General features: G+C 37.5%; 1 protein-coding gene across 3 annotated transcripts in view; it reads right to left on the bottom strand.

Annotated features, from left to right (window-relative positions):
- The window catches only part of nsmaf (neutral sphingomyelinase (N-SMase) activation associated factor), a 43,268-nt gene that overhangs the window by 25,308 nt on the left and 1,743 nt on the right, over positions 1–16,217 (bottom strand). For 2 of the 3 annotated variants that reach the window (XM_077201518.1, XM_077201517.1), the window contains exons 3-19: positions 13,633–13,711; positions 13,492–13,556; positions 13,355–13,391; positions 13,231–13,281; positions 13,021–13,092; positions 12,198–12,245; positions 12,035–12,087; positions 11,296–11,425; positions 9,551–9,622; positions 9,355–9,463; positions 7,801–7,977; positions 5,621–5,700; positions 5,442–5,532; positions 4,886–4,949; positions 4,252–4,303; positions 2,946–3,066; positions 937–1,186 (exon numbers count right to left, since the gene is read on the bottom strand). In XM_077201518.1, the coding sequence (XP_077057633.1) occupies positions 937–1,186; positions 2,946–3,066; positions 4,252–4,303; positions 4,886–4,949; positions 5,442–5,532; positions 5,621–5,700; positions 7,801–7,977; positions 9,355–9,463; positions 9,551–9,622; positions 11,296–11,425; positions 12,035–12,087; positions 12,198–12,245; positions 13,021–13,092; positions 13,231–13,281; positions 13,355–13,391; positions 13,492–13,556; positions 13,633–13,711 (1,551 nt within the window). The remainder of the gene's footprint in view (positions 1–936; positions 1,187–2,945; positions 3,067–4,251; positions 4,304–4,885; positions 4,950–5,441; positions 5,533–5,620; positions 5,701–7,800; positions 7,978–9,354; positions 9,464–9,550; positions 9,623–11,295; positions 11,426–12,034; positions 12,088–12,197; positions 12,246–13,020; positions 13,093–13,230; positions 13,282–13,354; positions 13,392–13,491; positions 13,557–13,632; positions 13,712–16,217) is intronic. The other variant, XM_077201519.1, reaches the window with a different exon arrangement.

Genomic DNA, 16,217 nt, shown 5'->3' with positions numbered 1-16,217 from the left:
ACGATGAGCTATTTAACCCTTGTGCATCAATTTAAAAAAGTTACACTAAGGTCCATAGTGCACAAAAACGTGTCAAAAAAACTCACTTGGGAGCACACACTTACGTTTGGTCTCATTTTAAAGAAGACCCGTGGCAGATTATTGTTGAAGTAAAAAAAAAGTGAAAAAGTGAAACCAAAAAAGTAGAGGTTTAAGTTTATGAAAATGATATATGAACAATATTTTATATAAAATATATATTTTATGAAACATGTTGAACTCTAAAACTGCTTAAAAAGAGGAAAAAAAGCCATGAATCTAAACAAGTCGTGTTCCAAATTTGAGGGTGATATCTCAAAGAAATGAGAAAGAGTGGTTGGGTTTGGGATTTCAAACCACACACACACAAACACACACACACAGACACACACACACACACACACACACACACACACACACACACACACACACACACACACACACACACACACACACACACACACACACACACACACACACACACACACACACACATAGCTGCATCATTTATCCAATCGGCTCTATAATATGCATAAGCAGAAAACAGGAATAAAGCGAGTATTTGCTTTACAGGCCAAACCTGAGAAAATGGAAGATTTTTATTGTGAAGCCTTGCTAACAGAATAAAAGCCCCAGAAGAAAAAAACCCTGAAACAAAAGGGTTTCAATGGGGACATTTCTGTCCTTAAGGTCCTGAGAGGAACTATTTTGTGTATCTAGTGCAAAACAGATTTCTTAAAGTAATTTGGGGTGAAATAGTAAAATTCCAATAAAAATACACACCTGTGCCAAAATACATGGAGTTGGCATTAACTCAGGCAAAATAATCAACAACAAAAAACTGAAAAAGACAAAAATGGCCATAAAGTCGCACAAGGGTTAATTAGAGAGAGAGAGATTTTAATTTATTGAGGTTACCTATCGCAGTCAACTCCTCCCTCATATGTTAACGGGTGGAAAACTGTAATATAGCAGACATAAAATAATATGAATAACATACTAATTTTCATATTGTATAATATCGGTGTTATTTTACCGTTATGGCTGGCCACGGCCTCGCTGCCCTTCTGCTTATATCCGAAGATCAGATCGATCCACTCGTGCAGGTGTTCAGACACACACTGACTCTCCAGAGCCAGACGCTGTTTCTGCAGGAAGTCATCCGGGTCTGCGTATGCACATGTGAAACAAACGTATTGTAGTGTTAGAGAGAAATAAAGTTACATGTTGGCTTGACAAAGCCGTGTCTAAAAGTTAATAAGCTTCCTAGCATGTTTAATCATGATACTAGCCAGTTTTAGCATGTTGTTAGCATGTCTTAGCATTATTTTGCATTTTGCTCACATGTTTGTAGCATGTTTTTACACACTGCTAGCATCAATTAACATGTTACTAACATGTCTTATCAATTGCTAACATGTTTTAGCATGTTGCTAAAACAATTTAACATGCACTTGCATGTTTAAACACACTGCTACCACAATTAAGCATGTTGATATTGTTCTATCAGATTGATAGCTTAATATAACATAATTTAACACATTGCTAGCATTACTTAGCGCGCTGCTAGTATGATTTAACTTGGTGGTAACATTTTTTAACACATTGCTAACATGATTTAACATGTTATTAACATGTCTTACCAATTGCTGACATATTGCTAATATTTTTTAGCATGTTGCTAAAATGAAAGAGCACATCGATAGCATGATTTAACACATTGCTAACATGATTTAACATGTTGCTAACATGTTTTAACATGAATTTTGCATGTTAGAAGAATGTTTAAACACGTTGCTAGCATGATTCAACATGTTGCAAACATTATTTAGCGTGGTGCTAACATGTTTTAACATGTCCTAAGCTAGTTGCTAGTTACTGTATAAAAGATTTGGCGCCTTCAAAGAAAGTCTATGGGATTTTCCATAGTTTTGATCATCTGTTTAGTGAAAACCGTAAGTCTGAATAAGATTTAATAGTGAATTTGCCCCATATCTTGAAATGTTTAGCTAATAAGACTGATAAAAGCTAATATTCTTTAGATATCTTAATATGAACATTTTCCCAATCAAAGGGACTATAGGTTTAAAGAAATACCTGGTTCAGTCACTAGAGGGCGTGTTTTACATGCAATTACATCATTACCGCACGGCACAAGCTGATTGGCTCTGCTGATCCTGCAGCCAATGAGAAGCTTTCTCACATTTAAATGTACCATTTGAGTGTTTGAGTTCCTCTGAGCCCCTCCACCTCCCCAGCTCCACCTGCCTAGATCTGCTACAGGATTCATGTCTATTCACGCAGTAGCTGCATATCTTGCCGTCTTTAATGGCGTGCGTGATGTCATTGAGAAGGCGGAACTAGCGACTAACTTACAGAAACAAAAGCGTAAACGAACAATGGCTACATAAGAGATGTGTTTTGTATCGGCAGTCTTGTTGTCAGAAAATATACTCAAAATATATTGAGAAGAAATGATTGATTATCGCGTCCCAACGCACATTGTCGTTTTCGAATCACGATATCAAACGGATCGTGCCAAAATCGCATCATAAGAGCGACAGAAGAGCGAATGTCAAGTCAAGTCTCCTTCATTATAAAGCGCTTTTAACAGTATAGATGTTTCAAAGCAGCTTTACCGTGATAATAGAGATTACAGTAACAGAGATTGTTTAGGCTTAACAGCAGCTCATAGAATAAAGTTATTGTCCAGCTAAAGTTAGTTTTGATTGATTCACTTCCGTTGTAAAGATCATTAGTTGTTAACTTAGCGTCCGCTAACACACACCGTTCTAACAGAAAACCCTTAAAGCGCTCCGGCCGCTCATTTGCATAAAACAGTGACTTGTGTCTCGAGAACGCAAACCCTGAAATAGATTCTAAGGTGCAAGCATTGAAATTTTTTGACAAATATTCATAATGTGCACCTGATGCCCACGGAGGAAGATCAACGCTTCCCACTCGTCCTCCGCCCTGCCTCCGGCCCAGATCCAGACACAGCAGATTCTTCAGAAAACTACTGTCACTGCCATAGAACTCAGGAATCAGCTGCACACACACACACACACACACACACACACACACACACACACACACACACACACACACACACACACACACACACACACACTAAATATACTATTGCTGCGAGACCCAAAATTTTACCGGTTCACAAAACAGTAATGACCTGCTAAAGTCCCCCTGTAGTCAATCATTTTATCCCTTAAAACTCATCTTTGATCACCAAAATCATATATTTCAACATTTTTTGCTTAAAATATCTTGAATGTAACTCGACACCCTTGCCTCATTTAGTATTGGCGGTGGTATGAATATGCAAATGAGCTCCGCCTCCACTCACTCACTCACTCAGAGATCCACTCGTTGACGATCACACGTTGATCTGATTGGTTACAAGGTAGTTTGTGACGTCAGAAACACCAGCGATTTCAAAGCGTGTGTTTGAAACTGTCTTTGGTTCACTGCAGTTTTAAGCAGAAAATACTCAGCAATGCTGTCGACTTATGAATTTACACACGGATTGTCTTAAAGCATATTAAAACAGGGTTCATACAGATACTGTAAAATTAAATTCCAAGACTTTCAAGGACTTTTCGAACACCACTTTTTTGGTTTTCAAGGAGTAAAATCAGAGATCTTATCAAACGATGTCTTGATTATCTTTCAAATTCTAAAAAAGATAAATAAAAATAAACAAAATGGTACAAATAAAGTGCAGCACATACAATAACTGTGCAAACTTTTAACCATTGAAAGGATAATTTGACAAAGATATCGCTTTCCTTGTTAAATGTTTTGTTCTCATGAATATATGATTGACCTGATTCTGAAGAATAAAATCTGTATCATATATTTGGTTATTTATATAAGCAAGATCACTTTCATAGCCATGCGAAATGGCTCTATATCTATAAAAGATGCGCTGCAATGTTAATGTTGCGTGAAAATGTTGTTTTATCAATAAAATAAAAAATTAATTTCACATATATTGTCTTTCAATAATTCAAGCACTTTTCAAGTAGCTTTTTATAAATATGGTTGTTCTTGAAGGGTTTTCCAGGACTTACATTTCAAAAATTCTAATTCAAGCACCTAAACAACATTAAAAGCTGGATTTTAACCACAGGGGGACTTGAAAAGTATTTAAATATAAAAATCGGTATTGCAATATGATCGATAAAAGGCAGGACGTTGCGTTTGTAACACACTCACCTCTTTGAAATCAGTGCCGCCCTCTAAACAGTTCTTCCACGTCTCTCCAACACTGTACTCAGAAGTGCACATCAGTGTAAAGAAAGGTTTTCATTAACTGTATATATATATATATATATATATATATATATATGTGTGTGTGTGACCCTGGACCACAAAACCAGTCATAAGTCGCACGGGTATATATTTGTGGCAATGGGTCAAAACTATTGATTCTTCTTAAAATCATTAGGATTTTAAGTACAGATCTTGTTCCATGAAGATATTCTGTAAATTTACTACCGTAATTAGTATTTTTGGAAGTGAATAGCGAACATAAATGGACAATTTTAAAGGCGATTTTCTCAATGTTTAAATTTTTTTGCATCCTCAGATTCCAGATTTTCAATATTCATATCTCGGCCAAATATTGTCCTATCATAACAAACCACACATAAACGGAAAGCTTATTTATTCAGCTTTCAGGTGATGTATACATCTCAATTTAAAAAAAATGGCCCTTGTGACTGGTTTTGTGGTCCAGGGTCACACACACCTGTGCATTATATCCCTGTTATCTCTGTAAAGCTGCTTTGAAACGATCTGTACTGTAAAATGTGCTGTATAGATGAATGTGACGTGTGTGTGCTAATACCTGTTGAACATGCGGTCTGCGTGATCGAAGCGCCCGTTCTGCAGGCAGAGCATGTGTTCTGGAGCTGCAGGAGATTAACATGTGACATCAGAATAAGTTGTGTGTTTTGTTGCACTACAGGAATTTAAATGGTTAATTTAGCCTTTTCTCAAACCAGCATTTCAAAAGTGTATCAAGATGGATTGATGAGTTGAAGAAAATATGCCAGAAAACTCACACTCATTAAAAGACGTCCATTTATTGCAAGAGCATTGTTGCAAGTTAAATTGTAAACGTTCTGCTTTTAAAGTGAACGTACGAAGCAAACTGTTAAAAAAAGCCTTTATGCACGTACGCTTGTTTATACATTCCATCATGAAGCACAGAAAGGACAATTGTAAAGTTGTTGGTTTAAATAACCAAAATGAGTGGGAGATCCTACTTATATTTCCCAATAATGTCAAACTCAAACGCACACTCTTGCCTGAGACACACAGACAGACAGAAACACACACACACACACACACACACACACACACACACACACACACACACACACACACACACACAAACTTACCAACTCTGACGAGGTAGAAAAGCACATATCCAGGTGATGAATAATGACTGCCGTACATGAAACGAGGATCAGGCATGTCTCTGTAGCGTTCCTGTAGCACACACACACACACACACACACACACATCATGCACATGTACTCTTGTTATATGATAAGGAGCATCTCTGAGGGTTTCTCACCAGTAATCTCTCCAGTCTCTCTGTGTTCAAAGCTCCTATTGGTTTACTGAGATCTCGAAATGAAGCAGGATTCAGCAAATCTGAAATAAACATATCTTTCAGTATTAGAGAGAGTGTGTGTGTGCATGTGTGTGTGTGTCTGTGAGTGAGTGAGTGTGCGAGTGAGTGAGTGTGGGAGTGTGCGAGTGAGTTAGCGAGTGTGTGTGTGAGTGAGCGAGTGTGTGTGTGTGTGTGTGAGTGAGCAAGTGAGCGAGTGTGTGTGTCAGGGTGGGAATTATGTAATTTTAGGGGCAAGGCCATTTGGCCTCCACCTTTTCTTTTTTTTTAGGGGATCCAAGGCCATATGACAGGGCACAACGGCCATTGAGTACAATTCGATGGTTTTCCCATTCAGATTGATACCATAACATCCTAATTTGGAATAAGACATGGATTATGACTTTTTTTAATAAAAAATACATTTTTTACCTTCTGTGATCTGATTTGGCTTCAGATTAAAAAAAAATCAGACAGAAAATATAATATTTTATGTATAATCAGGCAAGAAAACGGTTCAGGGGTGAAAAGGTGAGAAGGATATTACCCCTCTAGGGGGGTCCGGGGGGCATGCTCCCACGTAAGAAAATTTAATATACACCATATTTTAAAGCATCAATCTGATGCATTTTTGGATGCATTTTTTTGCATACCAGCGCAGTTAAAAAAAATCAAATAGAATTTCTATAACTGTGTTGAACTGATAATCACTCTTTTGTGTGTTAAACACAATCTACTTAATACAGACAACTTCATTATAAAGAAAAACAACAAATAAAAAAAAATATGATCATAACCAATCATGACAAAAATGATATTATAAACTAGATTAGTGGATAACTCAGCGGTAAAATTGAGTCTAGAAAAATCACAAATGTACAAAAATTTTATCAAATCTGAACATTTAGTGAAAAAAACATTATTTACTGGGGAACAAATAAGAGACAATAAGTGTAGCACTAAATCTGGTAAAACGTTACACATTGCTCTTTGTATTGTTGTAAAATACATGAATGAAAAACAAGATAAAAATCAGAAAGATCAATTATTTTATATATAGTCTAGGCTACTGTGAGTGAGTGTGTGTGTGTGTGTGTGTGTGTGTGTGTGTGTGTGTGTGTGTGTGTGTGAGTGAGTGAGTGAGTGTGAGTGAGTGAGTGAGCGAGTGTGTGTGAGTGAGTGAGTGAGTGTGTGTGTGTGTGAGTGAGTGAGCGAGTGTGTGTGTGAGTGAGTGAGCGAGTGTGTGTGTGAGTGAGTGAGCGAGTGTGTGTGTGTGTGAGTGAGTGAGTGTGTGTGTGAGTGAGTGACCGAGTGTGTGTGTGAGTGAGTGAGTGACCGAGTGTGTGTGTGAGTGAGTGAGCGAGTGTGTGTGTGAGTGAGTGAGCGAGTGTGTGTGTGTGAGTGAGTGAGTGAGTGAGTGTGTGTGTGTGTGTGAGTGAGTGAGTGAGTGAGTGTGTGTGTGTGTGAGTGAGTGAGTGAGTGAGTGAGTGAGTGTGTGTGTGTGTGTGTGTGTGTGTGTGTGAGTGAGTGAGTGAGTGAGTGAGTGTGTGTGTGTGTGTGTGTGAGTGAGTGTGAGTGAGCGAGTGTGTGTGTGTGTGAGTGTGAGTGAGTGAGTGAGTGTGTGTGTGTGTGTGAGTGAGTGAGTGAGCGAGTGTGTGTGTGAGTGAGTGAGCGAGTGTGTGTGTGAGTGAGTGAGCGAGTGTGTGTGTGAGTGAGTGAGCGAGTGTGTGTGTGAGTGAGTGAGCGAGTGTGTGTGTGTGTGTGTGAGTGAGCGAGTGTGTGTGTGAGTGAGTGAGTGAGCGAGTGTGTGTGTGAATGAGTGAGCGAGTGTGTGTGTGAGTGAGTGAGCGAGTGTGTGTGTGTGAGTGAGTGAGTGAGTGAGTGTGTGTGTGTGAGTGAGTGAGTGTGTGTGTGTGTGTGTGTGTGAGTGAGCCAGTGTGTGTGTGTGTGTGTGTGAGTGAGCGAGTGAGCGTGTGTGTGTGAGTGAGTGAGCGAGTGTGTGTGTGTGAGTGATTGTGTGTGTGTGTGAGTGAGTGAGCGAGTGAGAGAGCGTGTGAGTGAGTGAGCGAGTGAGTGAGAGAGCGTGTGAGTGAGTTAGCGAATGAGTGTGTGTGTGTGTGTGTGTGTGTGTGTGTGACACTGACCCAGCTGAGAGCTGCTGTAGTCACTGATGGTCCAGGGAAACACTGGATACTGGGAGAGGTCGTTCACGCTGCGGTCCGCCAGGTTGTTGAGGTGGAGCAGGTACTGGTAGTTGGAGATGTGTCCTCTCTGCCACTGCAGCATGAAGCTCTCCGCCGTGTGCTCCGCTACGTGGTTCTCTGACACACACACACACACACACACACAGACACACACACACGCATGTAAATTGAGATGCAATATCGTACTTAGCAGTGGGATTTTATTTCAAGGGGCTATTATGTAACCATTTTCTATTATTACTAAATGTAATAAATCACTTTTATATTGCCAATGTGTGAACAGCTTGTAACGAAACTTTGAAGATTGGGTAAAATAGTTCTCTGATGTCCCCAGTGTGTGTGTGTGAAGTTTAAGCTCAAAATACCCCACAGATATTATATAATCATGTTAAAATTGTCACTTTTTGAGGGTGAGCAAAAACGCACCATTTTTGTGTGTCCCTTTATATGCAAATGAGCTGCTGCTCCTGGTGTGTGTCTGTGTGTGTGTGTGTGTGTGTGTGTGTGTGTGTGTGTGTGTGTGTGTGTGTGTGTGTGTGTGTGTGTGTGTGTGTGTGTGTGTGAGAGAGACTCAAGAAGAAGTGACAACATGTAGAAACAACAGAACATTTCTAAATGAATAGTTGATAAATTTATGAAGCTAATGTGGAGTTAACTATCTTCTAGTCATTGATTAGCATATTCTGTCATGATAATCTATAAATCGTGTTCCGGTGGGCGGAGTTTATGTAAATTTTATGGTTAGTGATGTCGTGAAGAAGCTCATTGTAGTTCCTATCAGTCGTTTGTTGTAGTCCTTAAAAAGTGATTTCTGTAAAATGAAATATCTCCCTTTGCTTCGATCTTTGAGCGTCGTAGCTTTGCAGATGTTGTTTATGCTCAAACAGCAACATTACACACTAACTAAAGTTAGAAAAGTGCAATCGTAATCAACCATCACTTGAAAATAAACCCATGCTAATAGTAGTCAATGACTAGAGTAGAGAATGTATTTTAACATAAAAATCTTACATACTTCGCCTTTAAATGAAACCTTTATATACAGAGGATTATACTGTATTCTGGAGCCGCTTTTTACTCCGGCGAATATTTCTCAGTTTAGGTTCATTTTCAAAAGTAAGTGCATTAATACAAAAATCATTATTTTTAAAAATGTGTTTACTGGTCTGGTTTCACAGAGAGTGCTTAAATTAAGCCAGGATTAGATTTTAGGTCAATTAGGACACGTGTTTATCGTGCGGACTGAATTTTTTATTTATTTTTTCAATGAAAGGAATCTATTATAATTTAGTTTGATGATGTTTTTTATTTAATATTTAGTATTTTTACGGGATCTTATGGTACTACATTATATTTACGCTGTATTTGTAATCCATTTATTCACGTTTTGAGCGTAGACCTGCAAATTAAATTTCCAACTTGTGGTAATAAAGTATTGACAGAAATACAGTGCGTGTGAAACTTGACAAACACACACGTACACATAAAGCATACCGAGAAAAGTTGCAATGTAGTAGTAAAGCTCGTCTCTCTCTTTAGTGCTGTAGAACTTCAGGTATATATCAGAGCGCAGATCATCCTCTGTGCAAAACACTTCAAGGCCCTGCACACACACACACACACACACACACACGGTAAATAACAGACACAAAACTGAAGAACGAATAAAAGAATGAAGCATATCCCTCACCAAAGGCCTCAGTCCGTGTCTGCGTTTGTAGATGCGTCGCACACGGTGTAACTCGATCTGAACCACTGAATCCTTTCACAAACACAGAAACACACGTAAGAACCCCAGAGGACGATTTCTTAACTTAAAGAAGAACATTTGACTTTCTTAAAGGGATAGTTCACCCAAAAATGTAAATTCTGTCAGTAATTACTCTCCCTTATGTTGTTCAACACCGTAAGACCTTCGGAACACAAATTATTTAGTTTTTAGTTTATTTATTAGTTTATCAGGCGACGAGAATACTTTTTGTGCACAAAAAAAACAACTTTATTCAACTATTCATTTTCTTCACTGTGGGCCTCGAGTCAGTTCACGAGTCTAACAGCGCAACGCTTCTGGGTCGTACGTCACACGTAGGCTCACTATTGGCCGACGCTGATGCGTGTGTGATGCTGGCCAATAGTGAGCCTACGTTCTGACTTACGACCCAGAAGCGCTGCGCTGTTACACTTCGTCAACAGCTTAGGAGAAGGACATGGAAGAGAAGAGATGGTTGAAGAAAATCTTATTTTGGTTTTTTTTGTGCACAAAACCTATTCTCGTCGCTTGATTAACTTACGGTTGAGCCACTCTAGTCACTTGGACTATTTTAACGATGTCTTTACTAACTTTCTAGCAGCCTATGGAGGAGTGATCCAGCTCTCAGATCTCATCAAAAATATCTTACTTTGTGTTTCGAAGATGATCAAAGGTCTTACAGGGTTGAACAACAAATATTAGCAAAATTTGAATTATATTCGAATTCTAAAGGCAATCCTTAATGTTGGAGGGAAAAAGTACTATATTATCTTCTATACCCACAAGAGAGAGCAAGCGAGTGAAATAAGCAAATATAAACCAAATCAAGCATCAGATCTTTTATTGAAATGAAATAACATTCACTTTTTAACGTGCATTAATGTTTGAAACAATTGTTCTTAAATAAGATCCAATTTTCTTAATGTGCATGCAAGGAAAATTAGGTTATAAAACTGTGTTTGTGCATCAGTGACCTGAGAAAACACACTTCAACACACAGCGTAATGCAGGGCTCTCAAGTTATGAAGACAGGCAAGAGTGACACCCCGTCAACATGTCAGACATCGTGTGATAACGAAAATATGACTAGGCCTAGACTTGTTCTGAGCAGGTGTTGTCAGTGAACAGGCTGTAAAACTGTTGGCTAAATTACAGACACTCGTGAAGAACTGACGCTAATTATCGGGCAAACATTCTCTAACAGCAGTCAAGTTGTCCTTGTTTGTGTCAAACAAGTTGTGAATTTGTTGTAACATTAAAACAGGAGATCATGTGTTACCTCTGCAGGGGAACGAAACTTTCGGAAGATGTTGTAGCAATTCCAGGATATGCTTTTTTTCATTGGTTGTTGCGTTAAATCTTAACCAGATACAATAGTGCTATTTTCTGATTGGCTATTGTGTAGCCAATTTCTTGTTTTTGATTGGCTGATAAGTGGCAGGCTCGACAGAACTCCAGGGAAACGCGCTTGATTTCTGCCGGGTCTACAGTGAGAGTGGAAATTATGCCAGAGACATTTTATTTAATATATTATAAACAGTTGTTCCGCGTGAGAAATACATTGTGTGGAGGGAGTGCGTGACAAAAGACCGAAATGCATGACACTTGAGAGCCCTGGTAATGAACTACACGAACACACAACAGCAAACTGGCATTCTCATCCCACAGAGAGCGAGGAAACTCACCGGATAGCCGTTCAGAGGCTGGAAGTAAAGATTGCGATCGCTGATGCAAACGTGACCCGCGTTCGTCACCAAAGGAGAAACCGTTTCCGCCACACATTCCATGCGCGGGAGTTCGGTCACGTCCTGAAAACTGCACACCAAAGAAAGATAACGCATACTTTTAATGAGTAGAGATGCACGATATATCGGTATCAGCCGATAAATGTTCATTTTTAATGTTATCGGTATCGGACGATAAGATAATTTATCTGATCTATTAAAGCTGATAAATAATGTATTATTTCCTTCTGCTGAGACACTTCAGATGCTGTTCAACATGATGCTTTTGAGTTGCTTGAAATATGATTGGAATCACTTCAAAAAAGGAAACTACAGTAAAGTGCAACATGTGCAGCGCAAGTGTGTCATATCGGCTACATAAAATTATCATGAGAACATCATAATTGTGTGTTTGGGACATGGATTTTAATGGTGAGACTTGTTTTTATAATCAGGCTCTCAAATATTATATAAAAATTTGGATTTAGATTTACCAGCCAATATATCGGTTATCGGCTTTAAAATATAACAAATTATCGGTTATCGGTATTGGCCAAAATGTTAATATCGGTGCAACTCTACAAGCATTATATTCACAACTGCAAACAATCTGAATACTGTAACCTGTTGATACTGGAAATACATTCACTACTATTTCTATTCTGAGAACATCGAGAACTGGAGGAATGAATATTCTTACCTGTTCTTATCAAAACATGTTCTTGCCAACCGGGACTGCAATATAGCTGCAATCTTAAGCAGAAACACACACAGTTCACACACAAATCACACACAGATCACACACAGATCCTCAAAAAAGGAAGCAAATAATTACGTATAGAATTTTATTAGATTGTACTGACCATTGCCGTCTGATCCCCCAGTTTATCCAGACACGACGCTCTGTGCAACTGTAAAAACAGCAGAGTTATTAACAACTTTACTGGGTGAGAATAGACATGAAAATCACTATCCAAAATAAAATGGTTGTAATTCAAGAATGCTTTGGAATTAGAGATAAGTCTTGTTTTAAAGAAGACACAGCAGAGTGTTGCTGAGTGAAAAATACATTTTTTATTTTATATAAAATATTTTACTAAATTATTTTTACTGTTAAAAGCTATATGTCTAACCAAGCTGTGTTCCAAATTTGAAGTTGATATCACAAAAATTGAAGTTCCTATGGGATTTTGTTTAGGCGCTTTATCAAAATATCCACCGGGTGACACACACATTCCATTGAATTTTGTTTTATGCATTTCCCTGTAACAAATTAACAAATTTCTGTCCACATATCACTTCTATGAATAAATAGTCATGAATATGGAACCTTGAGACTCAGACCTTTTCAACAATACGTGTTTTGTCAAGATTAGAAAAGGGTTTTGATTATAAAGTAGTTAAAATAAATGCTGTAATATGAAACCTGACGACGCCCACTAGGGGAGGAGCCTGATAAAATAATTTAGAGTGCCGTTTCCATGGTAACGAAATGTCCAATTTCAAAATGATTTTCACAGGATGAATTTCGAGTGTGTAGGCTTTCGAATGATACACAATGATGTATCAAATATGATGATTATTAAAATATGTGATAAAAAAAAGAGCGGGAAGGTGACAGTTAAGGGGTTAAGATGAAAGTACCAGAGAAAATTCACAAATGTCAAAAGAAAAAAAAAGCCAAACCTGTAACAACATCTGAACAACATCCTCCGTTTTACCGGACGCCTCCAACTGGAACGTGAGCTTTATTTCTCCCTAACGTGCAACAATTAATCAAACAATACATCAGTATAAAGATTATAATCCCTACAGTTTATGAAATGTGCCAAAACTGAAAACTAACTTGTTTCTTACACACTTTACATCTTTCTCCGCCAAAAAAAATGAACTCACCCTTTCGTATTTATATGGAGCAACCGCATTTTCTTCTTTAATTAGATAAATCTGACAAAAAAGGGTTAAATATTAAAAACTTTTCCAGATATTATACAATGAAGTGAAACTGAAACAAACTCACCTGCTTGGTTTCTATAAGAATAGAGGCAGGTTTACTTCTGCAAACACGCATTAAAAAAGAAAGAAAAAGAATGATGAAAGTCTGCAAAACTCACAACAACAACGAGAAATGATAGATTGAGTCATTATCAGTATTACTCTACAAACGGGTTGTGTGCCGATTCCTCCAGCTCTGCGATTCCTTTGCAGTCTTTCAGGGGAATCTGCAGGAAAGATGTTTTATTAATATAGGAAATGAAAGCATAACAGCGAACCGTGGTGATAATATGAATATTATACCTTTAAAATAGGCTCCTTGACATCATCAGGTTCAAAAATCACTGATTTAGAGCAGATTTTTAATGAGCCGCTGGTTCGTCTGTGTGTTGAAACAAACAGAGATTTAAAAGACATTAACTCAATTTCCTGAGATTAGCGTGTTGAATATCATAGAAGACAGTTACTTTTAATAGTAGGAGAAAACACAAAAACATGTTTACATTCATGCTACACACATTTATACTATATAGAACATCATTTTTTAAAAGTCACAAAGTAAGTTTCAAATCAAATGTAATAGGGATGCACCGGTTATGAAATTTTTGGCCGATAATTCTTTATATCTGAAAGCCGCTAACTCTAAAAAATATATAATTTTTTAGTCTCACTATTAAAAGCCATGTCTCAAGCACACAATTATAATGTTCTCATTATAGTTTTATGTAGCCGATATGACACACTTGCGCTGCACATGTTGCACTTTACTGTAGTTTCCTTTTTGGAAGTGATTTCAATCATATTTCAAGCAACTCAAAATCATCATGTTGAACAGTGTCCATCTGAAGTGTCTCAGCTGAAGGAAATAATACATTATTTATCAGCTTTAATATATCGGACAAATTATCTTATCGGATGATACCGATAACATTAAAAAAAAGCATACGTCGCCCGATACGGTGGCCTATATATCGTGCATCCCTCAAATGTAGTAGCTATTATACAGTAAGCAATTTCGGACACAGAAAAGGCTTTCCTCCATTGACCACCAGTCATACACCAGTAGGTGTTTGACTGGTGGAGATTCGTTCAAAAACGCTGATTCATCCAGTAATGAAATGAGTGAAGTCTTTATGAGTGATTCTTGAATCATTCATTCAAGAGATTCGTTCAAAAATGCAGATTCATCCAGTAATGAAACGAGTGAAGTCTTTATGAGTGAATCATTAAATCATTCATTCAAGAGATTTGTTCAAAAACGCTGATTCATTCAATAATGAAATGAGTGAAGTCTTTATGAGTGATTCTTGAATCATTCATTCAAGAGATTCGTTCAAAAATGCAGATTCATCCAGTAATGAAACGAGTGAAGTCTTTATGAGTGAGTCCTTGAATCATTCATTCAAGAGATTCGTTCAAAAATGCAGATTCATCCAGTAATGAAACGAGTGAAGTCTTTATGAGTGAATCATTGAATCATTCATTCAAGAGATTTGTTCAAAAACGCTGATTCATCCAATAATGAAATGAGTGAAGTCTTTATGAGTGATTCTTGAATCATTCATTCAAAAGATTCGTTCAAAAATGCAGATTCATCCAGTAATGAAACGAGTGAAGTCTTTATGAGTGAATCATTGAATCATTCATTCAAGAGATTTGTTCAAAAACGCTGATTCATCCAGTAATGAAACGAGTGAAGTCTTTATGAGTGAATCATTGAATCATTCATTCAAGAGATTCGTTCAAAAACGCTGATTCATCCAGTAATGAAACGAGTGAAGTCTTTATGAGTGAGTCATTGAATCATTCATTCAAGAGATTTGTTCAAAAACGCTGATTCATCCATTAATGAAACGAGTGAAGTCTTAATGAGTGAGTCATTGAATCATTCATTCAAGAGATTCGTTCAAAAACGCTGATTCATCCAGTAATGAAACGAGTGAAGTCTTCATGAGTGAGTCATTGAATCATTCATTCAAGAGATTCGTTCAAAATGCAGATTCATCCAGTAATGAAACGAGTGAAGTCTTTATGAGTGAGTCATTGAATCATTCATTCAAGAGATTCGTTCAAAAACGCTGATTCATCCAGTAATGAAACGAGTGAAGTCTTTATGAGTGAGTCATTGAATCATTCATTCAAGATATTCGTTCAAAAACGCTGATTCATCCAGTAATGAAACGAGTGAAGTCTTTATGAGTGAGTCATTGAATCATTCATTCAAGAGATTCGGTCAAAAATGCAGATTCATCCAGTAATGAAACGAGTGAAGTCTTTATGAGTGAATCATTGAATCATTCATTCAAGAGATTCGTTAAAAAATGCAGATTCATCCAGTAATGAAACGAGTGAAGTCTTTATGAGTGATTCTTGAATCATTCATTCAAGAGATTCGTTAAAAAATGCAGATTCATCCAGTAATGAAACGAGTGAAGTCTTTATGAGTGATTCTTGAATCATTCATTCAAGAGATTCGTTCAAAAACACTGATTCATCCAGTAATGAAACAAGTGAAGTCTTTATGAGTGAGTCATTGAATCATTCATTCAAGAGATTCGGTCAAAAATGCAGATTCATCCAGTAATGAAACGAGTGAAGTCTTTATGAGTGAGTCATTGAATCATTCATTCAAGAGATTTGTTCAAAAATGCAGATTCATCCAGTAATGAAACGAGTGAAGTCTTTATGAGTGATTCTTGAATCATTCATTCAAGAGATTCGTTCAAAAACACTGATTCATCCAGTAATGAAACAAGTGAAGTCTTTATGAGTGAGTCATTGAATCATTCATTCAAGAGATTCGGTCAAAAATGCAGATTCATCCAGTAATGAAACGAGTGAAGTCTTTATGAGTGAGTCATTGAATCATTCATTCAAGAGATTCGGTC

This window comes from Siphateles boraxobius, unplaced genomic scaffold (assembly GCF_051911475.1).
Source record: "Siphateles boraxobius isolate OS27281-9 unplaced genomic scaffold, OSU_SipBor_1 48, whole genome shotgun sequence".
NCBI classification, from domain to species: Eukaryota; Metazoa; Chordata; class Actinopteri; order Cypriniformes; family Leuciscidae; genus Siphateles; species Siphateles boraxobius.
Note: the sequence above shows the minus strand (reverse complement) of the source record. Positions and strands in the feature narration are given on the sequence as shown.